We start from the raw sequence: 8,800 nt of genomic DNA, 5'->3' as shown, positions 1-8,800 counted from the left end.
TGTTTTCGAATTCTTTGTGGATCTGTGTAATCAGAGGGAAATATGTGTCTCTAAATGGTCATACATTTGGCAGGAGGTTAGGAAGTGCAGCTCAGTTTCCACCTCATTTTGTGGGCTGTTTGCACATAGCCTGTCTTCTCTTGAGAGCCAGGTCTGCTTACGGTGGCCTTTCTCAATAGCAAGGCTATGCTCACTGAGTCTGTACATTGTCAAAGCTTTCCTTAAGTTTGGGTCAGTTACAGTGGTCAGGTATTCTGCCACTGTGTGCTCTCTGTTTAGGGCCAAATAGCATTCTAGTTTGCTCCGTTTTTTGTTAATTCTTTCCAATGTGTCAAGTAATTAATTATCTTTTTGTTTTCTCATGATTTGGTTGGGTCTAATTGTGTTGCTGTCCTGGGCCTCTGTGGTGTCTGTTTGTGTTTGTGAACTCTCTCTCTCTTTCTCCGTTTCTACAGTATCTCCCTCCCCCTGCCTCTCAATCCAATTCAATTCAAGGAGCTTATTGGCATGGGAAACATGTGTTAACATTGCCAAAGCAAGTGAAGTAGATAATAAACAGAAGTGAAATAAACAATAAAAATGAACAGTAAACATTAAACTCTCTCACCCCTGTAATTTTTCTTGGCCTCGCTCTTGGCCTCTTCCCCCTCTCCCCTTTTTCCTTTCTCTCTCTACATCTGTCTATCTTATTTTGTCTCCCTCTGTTTCTGTGCTTCTCTCCCTCTCTCTCTCTGCAACCTACAACTTGCCTTCATGCCATTGTAAGATGAAGTGGACAGAGGCAGGCAGAATATTTAAATAGGTTTGCCATTATCCTTGCATTGTTGCTGTTAATAACTCAAAAGGGAGTTCGTGGAGGGCTATTTTCTTATCAAGACTTGCATTTCAATACGAAAATTGGCAGCATTTAGGATACAGAATGTTATTTCAACTAGTTACCTTCTCACGGACTACTCTAATATGATGTGAGGTCCCATGTAGTGATAAGTAGGTCATGATTGAGATTATATAAAATGGTCTTTAATTTGCTTGCCCTCCCCTTTTGGTTTTAGAGGCTATATAATATTGAATTAGATTATATAATACAGACAAATGTTTGATAGGCAATAGGCCTCTACACGCATGCACCAGACACAAGCCCACGCGCCTTCAGTCTGTTCTTCATTGTTCTGCTATTCCACCTGTAAGCGATCTGACATGAACCAAGTGGATATTATGGACACAGTATCGTTTTTTTTAACGACACACTTCAGTCTTTGTGTAAGCCACACCGACCCTTAGTAGAATGAGTATCCCTAACTGTGGGCTTTGGAGGCGGGTTATCCGGGGATATTGTCTTTGGAGTTGAACCTTGTTCTACAACCGCTCTCCCCAGTGCATGCTCGCCAACAGCGACACCGTGAAGCCCTAAAGGGAAGGCTTGCTTTATTTGACTTTCGCTTCTCATTCGACGACAGCTTTCCAAGACTGCTATGACGTCTCGCAGGTAAGACCGGCTTTATCGAAACCAATGGAAGGAACCGGGAATAGTCCTTTCACCCATTATAACAGCGTATCACGACTTATTCCCGGGACTAGCCGTGTTGGACTTGCAGGTTGACGTTTTGACCCATTAAAACGCACAAAGCCCACAATGGTTGCTTCAATTAGTGGTATTGTTTTTGCTTTTGTCGGCATCTTGTATTTGGTATGGCACAAGTTATTGACTGTAAGTTCAGAGTTACAATAACATTGTCATAGACAGTTAGGTTATAGGCTAGTTTACGCTTGTAAGGCTATGGGACATGGCAAAACTCCTGAATATAGATTGATATAAAACGACAACTGTTCATTTGAAAACCAGGAGGGTCTTATTTGCTATAGCACACTAGTTCTCTCTCTCTCTGCTGTGCAGGAAACCACCAGGAGTTGAGCTATGATATCACGGTCCCCGGTTTGGCTTTTGCAGAATGCAAGCTCTGCTTTTGTAGTTGGAATGCAACATACTTGTTCAAATGTAGGTTGGATTGAGCTGGCTAGTTGTTGTATTTAGAAACAATAGGATAGGCCACAAATTAATGACACTTTGGTTTGGTTACATCAGAAATACGTGTTGCATTTTTACCTCAATGTGGTTAAAACCTGTTAGAACAAACATTTGAATGATTTGTAAACCTAAAACAAGTAACCACTATTAACTATTTGGGAGGCTACTGTAGACTAGCTTACATTACTGTCTTAGTTGACACGTGGTTGTTTTACAAAGTATTTCTCGATGATGTTTGAGAAACTTCATTAATTAGTCTTCACATTTAGATTTGATATTATTGTTGAACTATTAGAGCACAGCACACTGTTTGGAATTTACAGATAGGCCTTGATTTAAATTATGTTTGGTATGTTTGTTCAGTGAGGTATTTCATTCACTGACTTTTTGTAATCTGAACAGGACTGGTCAATATCACATTTAAAATTAAGTTATCACCTCAAGTGTGTCCCCTCATATCAGTCATATCAGTAGGAAATAAGATAGTTTTAACCCAGTAAATAAGTAATTTTCAAATGTAGCCTAGTGTCAGTCTCATAAGACAATAGTAAAATCATGAGAATGGGGTTTAGGTAGGCCTATGCTATCCATGACTTGTTTTAGGCAGGCATAACCGCCACAAAACATTGTAGCTCAACCGTAAATTGTTCAATTACAACTGCAGTTTGTAATTGAGTTCAGCAAAGGCTATTGATTGCCATTTCAATCAATACATTTATCTTTATGTACTAGTTCAAACCACCATACATATTATGCTTTTCTGGTAAGTGTGTAAGTGTAATCCTACCTGTCCAGCTGTATACTGTAGTTATGTAAACACTTTTTTGACATGTAGTTGTAACAGTATAATTTTAGACCGTCCCCTCGCCCATACCCGGGCGCGAACCAGGGACCTTCTGCACACATCAACAGTCACCCTCGAAGCATCGTTACCCATCGCTCCACAAAAGCCGCGGCCCTTGCAGAGCAAGGGGAACTACTACTTCAAGGTCTCAGAGCAAGTGACGTCACTGATTGAAACGCTATTTAGCGCCCACGCTAACTAAGCTAGCCGTTTCACATCCGTTACACTCACCCCCCTTTTGACCTTCCTCCTTTTTCCGCAGCAACCAGTAATCCGGGTCAACAGCATCAATGTAACAGTATAATTTTAAACCGTCCCTCGCCCATACCCGGGCGCGAACCAGGGACCTTCTGCACACATCAACAACTGACGCCTACGAAGCGTCGTTACCCATCGCTCCACAAAAGCCGCGGCTCTTGCAGAGCAAGGGGAACTACTACTTCAAGGTCTCAAAGCAAGTGACGTCACTGATTGAAACGCTATTTAGCGCCCACGCTAACTAAGCTAGCCGTTTCACATCCGTTACATAGTCTTAAGGTGGGCAGCTGCAAGTACCTGCAAGTGGAGATAAGTCTACAGTACACAAAATAACATCAACATTGACCATGTCAGCAATCTAAGAGTTGACAATGTACACAGACACCCCTATATGAGTACGCTCTAAATGAGAGAGATGCATCACATCAACGTTTCCAAACGGGATTGCCACTGTAGAAGCAAAGCTGTGCGAACAAATGAATGGATGTTAGATAACAACAACGTCGTTTAGCAATGCGGTCCAACGACATTTATTTCTGTTTCTTGAGAACAAAGGGGTGTAACAGCTTATAAAACAGCTTTCATTAATACTGCCTGGATCTGGCGTTAGTCTCTGTGCATCACAAAGGACTTGTTGTGAAGTAAACATCTCGGCTCGTTCCCCTGAGAACTTTCTCATGTGTCTTTTTAGGTTCTCAGTGAGTTTGTGTCGAGCCTTTACTATGGACAAACGATAGGCTACATGTAGTTTCATGCTTGGGAGACACTGATAATATGACGTTGGTTGGCGAAACAGTTGTAGGGTTGTTGTTGATTATAGGGTTGTCACGATACCAGTATCACACTACTATGAAACTTTTATTTTCCCTGGCAAAGAAAGGAAAACATAAAGCAGTCCGATCGCTTTAGTCCTTAATAGCTTGGCAAATAAGAAAATGTGACACTCAATAAATGAAGTGTGCTTCATGTTTTGTTTTAATGCCATGATATTTCTGAGTACCACAATGCTGGTATCGTGACAACCTAGTTGGTTAGTGGGTGTTTGTTTCCATCCTTTGTCACCTGTTCTGTTTAGTCTGTGGTTCAGTACTTCCTGCTCCTGTGAGCCACAGGGGAACCGTTTCTGACACATTCATCTGAACAATAGTCTGGGTGCCATCTTGGAAAGACCGTCTGCTTCTGAACTTTAGCAGTCAAACATTTGAGTCCGTCAGTTTTTACTTCAGAACAACCAATAATTAATAGTTAGTGTGTTTTGCCTTTTATCATCAAATGCAAAGTACTTCATAACTATTAGTGACAGTTCAATGAAGAGCGTCGTTTTGACAATGAAGGGCGTCGTTTTGAGTAAGGCGCATGCAAAACGTTCTAAAATCGGTGCTGTACATAATGCTGCTCCTGAGTGATTTATTCCCTGCACCAGAATTCACAACATTTCGACAACCGTGTGTGTCCCTCTTCTTTCATCATTCAGTAACACATTACTGGAGGTTGGCTTGCACATTGCCACACTAACACTGTAATAAGCTTGACATGATGCCTAATCACAATGGAGTTGCATGTGTCATACCAATTTTACATTGTTACCTAAAGCAGGAGTTATCATACCTAGAACGTTTTGCCGGTCCATCCTGGTGCTCTTCAGATAAAGCGGTTCCAAGTTTTCCAGTATTGGAAATCTCTTTGGGCTCTTTTGTTTGTGGAACGAGTCTTTCACTGAAACGGATTGAAACTGTGGAAAACAGTGAGTCATTCGGGGTGGAGAAGCACTCAGGAAAACAACAGGCCAATGTGGAGATGTAAGATAGCCCATCCAAAATGTCCAGGAATTCACAATAAAAGCTGTTATAGCCATACTATAATTACCAATGCAGTCAAATCCTTTCATCTTCCCTCCAGCTGCGTTTGATTTAGGTTATCACATTTTGATATAATTTCCAGCAACTGTTTGATGCATAAGCACAGCACTCTCAAATGTATCTGCCAGTTTGTCATTTTGATATAATTTCCAGCAACTGTTTGATGCATAAGCACAGCACTCTCAAATGTATCTGCCAGTTTGTCATTTTGATATAATTTCCAGCAACTGTTTGATGCATAACCACAGCACTCTCAAATGTATCTGCCAGTTTGTCATCTTGATATCATTTCCAGCAACTGTTTGATGCATAACCACAGCACTCTCAAATGTATCCGCCAGTTTGTCATTTTGATGGTTGGTTTGTTCTAGGATATTTTGGGATTTATGAAATATGTTTCTTCTGTTATTCGTAGCTGTATGATTCATAAACTAATGCTATTCTTTTTTCATTCTTGGACTTTCCACATGGGTGTGTGTGGAGATAAAGCCACCACGTTTAGATCAAAGTTACTGCTACTGGCGAATGACTAACTGATGCCATTTAAAGGGGTAGCTCACAAGCTTGAAGTATGAACATGTCTGATAAACTTTGATTTGGGTTAACTATCCCTTTAAATGTGCACATTTCTGGCTTCATAAAATTTCACCAATTTAAACTACAATAACATGCATTTTAGCTACCAGTTGCTAAAGTCACATTTTGAAGAGGATATAGCTGTCTAAGCTTTATCAGTTTTTCATACCTGCATTCTTCTCAATTGTGATTGATCAACATCTTGCTTCAAAAATGTTATCCAAGGTTTGGGAAGTTAGGTTTTTCCATCATCAAATGAATCAAGATAGCGCAACACTCTCAAAATGGGTTAAATATCACAGACAATGTGTAATGGTCAGGTTATATTAAACCACCAATGCTACACTTGTCTGGCCACAGTTGAACCTGTAGCTCCATGTAACCAGAGTAGCACGGCTTGCTCTCTCTTCAAACTGTGTGCATAGCCTCTGCTCATGCAATTTAAATGGATTGCCCATTAAGTCTAAAAGCCCTCTTACCAAGATGTTCAATATCATTGCACTCAAAAAGGCAGAATAGTTAGCCATCCCCTCAAAACAGAGGGGGCTAGTCTATATGCATACCTTCATATACGCATTTCATGTGCAACTTGAAAGCGCTAAGTTAGCTGCTAACCGCTAGCTGACTACATAGTGATGTGGGGCATCTAGCCGCTGAGGGTGGGTTTGCACTGCAGGTAAATACCGCAAGATTATCAGCTGTTCTAAAAATACCAGTAACATGACCAAAATCCACACCCCGGGGCTTGTCTGTGACCGATATAGCCCTAACGGAGCTTTCATGCAGCGTTGGGGGCACTAAGTACATCACCATTTTGTCACCAGGCCTAGCCAGTGCTTTAAATAGCCCAGGCTGTACTGATCTTGAGACATTATGTAAGAGAATAGAGAGCAGGCGTGATGTATGCACATGGGGCCTCTGTTTCCCCTGTCTGTCTGTGCAAGCTAGCGCTGTGCTCTGTGCTGTGTTCAACCCGCTGAGCCATGGCTTTTTGACTGTGTTGCTCTCCCTTCCATCTGTCACTCTACAGTTTGCTCTCTCCCTCTCTGTATGTCTTATGTCTTATACCAGTCTCTCATTGACAGTTTCGCATCAGGCACATTGAGAAACACTGGTTCTGCCGCAGTGAAACTATTCTCTCTCTCTCTCGCTCTCTCTTTCGGCCAGTGCTCCATGCCTGATACGGGAAATTGAAGGGCCTGGTAGTTGTCAAAGGAAATTCCCTGCGTCACTCCTGCAGTCGTGTTCTGTGAGGATAGAGAGATGATATTTGTAGCGCGAGGACACCACAGAAAGGGCCCGCTTCAGGTATTTTTATACTGCAAATGGCTTTTACTTGTTGAATTCATAGTATAGTAAGTCAAGTTGTCTTAATCTGTTAAATATATTCATAAACAAAATGACAAACAAGGGTCTCCATTTTGGTGGGGCACATCTGTTCAAGCTGATCTATTTGCAAAAGGGATTTCTCAGTCAGAGATGTGGCTAGCATGGACACTACCCGTTAATCATTAAACTCTGCACAAAGAAAAAGAGAAAGGGCAAACGCATTGGCCCCAGACTTACACAATAACCAGCCAATTCAAAGTTTGACAAAGAAATCCCATTCTGGTGTCCATTCCTACCACATCACATTGGTGTATTGTTTTTTAACTGAACGTCAGAGTAACACTTTACCTAAGATATCCAGGTATAATTCCTTGTAACTTGTTATAAGCATGTATGAGCCTTTGTCATGTCTTAGAACAATGCTTATAATATGTCATGTCTCTCCATGCGCCAATGAAAGGCCATAGAGGAGCCTGCAGGCCTCATGTCTTGAGGGTGTACTTGCTAACCATTAGCGTCTTCATGGCAGATTGAATAGGACCCCTGGGACTGGATCAGGCATAAGCAGGAAGCTTACGAGGGGAAACTTAATAAGCTGGCCTGGCCTCGTGGCTTCATATCTGGGCACATGCTGCTAGTGACATGAGCTTTCTGGGGAAAGTCTGCTAGTTTCTTCACTTCAATGTGATTTATATACCTAATGTACAGTAAATGTCTTTAGAATTGGACAAGTAAATGGCATAGCTGAGCATTGAAAGCTGAGGATATCTTTATGTTAGAATTGGAAAGTTTGGTTTTGTCCTTGTCCTGGTCATGTTTATCTTTGTTCATCCACCATGTCTTGGTTGACATGCAGTAGCAATTGCTCATTCCTCTCAAACTTAAATAGTAATGTATCTTGCAATGCTCAAAGAGAATGCAAAAGAGAGCACAATCATTGGCATGCCTAATTTCAGGCATTAATCATGTACCTGATCTGATTCATTTCTAGATCATTTTGAAATAGTTTCCATTTGTTTCACTGTTCCCTATTTCAGATATCATTTTTGTGATGAAAATGCATTTAATATTGTGTTGCAACGTAATACTTTTTTTTCCATCAGCATCATTCGGAAATGCCGGGACTAAGGTGTTGGACCTAACTCATGTAGGCCAGCTACAATCGGCTACTATATCCAATAGTACTTTATGTTCAACATTATCTAGCACATAACAGCAACATAAACTCCAATATGCTACTAGAGAACATACAGAGAGACCTAGCATAGTTTTCTATGTTGTACATCCTTACTAGGCTCGGTGGTCAGTAATGTCCTACTGCGCATGTAGACTGGGCCTTTCTATCGGCCTTGCTTTGGGAACTGGCAACCACTGTCCTTCAAGGAAGGAAGACATTAGTAAGAGTTGGAGTCTTTGGTTGGCATGTCGACGGTGCCGCATCATGTAAGTCCCGAGGGACAGCCTGATAGCCGCTCCGAAGCCGATAGGAGCGCCTGTATCGTACTATCAGGGCCGCTCGCACTCATCCAAATCCCAGATTAAATGCCCCCGCCTCTCTCGCTCCAACCCACAGTGGCAGCACTCCTACAAGTCCCAGCCCTTCCCCCTCGTTCCTCCCTCCCTCCCTTCACCTCCTTGTGTAACCGTGTAGGGGCTGGATTACTAAACTCTGAGGGAACTGAACCAGGGGGCTCTGACAAGCTCCAATCAGAATGGTGAGGTCGGGGAAAAAACCTTCCTGACATTAAAATGTATTTTAGTCACCCACATGCATTGGGTCTTACCAGTAAGTTGCTGTTGTTGTGTTTAGGTCAAGTTAGGCTCACGCTTCAATTGTTGATAGTTCATGACTTTGTGTGCATTTTGGAGGATCTGGCTGGAGTTGACTGGGTAGTGCTGGGTGGGTGT

At 41.9% G+C, this 8,800-nt stretch overlaps 1 protein-coding gene across 4 annotated transcripts in view; it reads left to right on the top strand.

The window, feature by feature from the left end:
- The first annotated feature begins 1,157 nt into the window (after nt 1-1,157).
- Nucleotides 1,158-8,800, top strand: part of LOC110491865 (tyrosine-protein phosphatase non-receptor type 11) — a 117,729-nt gene continuing 110,086 nt past the window's right edge. For 3 of the 4 annotated variants that reach the window (XM_021565689.2, XM_021565688.2, XM_021565686.2), the window contains exon 1: nt 1,159-1,486. In XM_021565689.2, coding sequence (XP_021421364.2) covers nt 1,473-1,486 — 14 coding nt within the window. In that variant the 5' untranslated portion in view covers nt 1,159-1,472. Of the gene's footprint in view, nt 1,487-8,800 lie in introns of all 4 variants that reach the window. The other variant, XM_021565687.2, reaches the window with a different exon arrangement.

Source organism: Oncorhynchus mykiss, chromosome 16, assembly GCF_013265735.2.
Source record: "Oncorhynchus mykiss isolate Arlee chromosome 16, USDA_OmykA_1.1, whole genome shotgun sequence".
NCBI lineage: Eukaryota > Metazoa > Chordata > Actinopteri > Salmoniformes > Salmonidae > Oncorhynchus > Oncorhynchus mykiss.
This window is presented reverse-complemented; position numbering and strand designations above follow the sequence as displayed.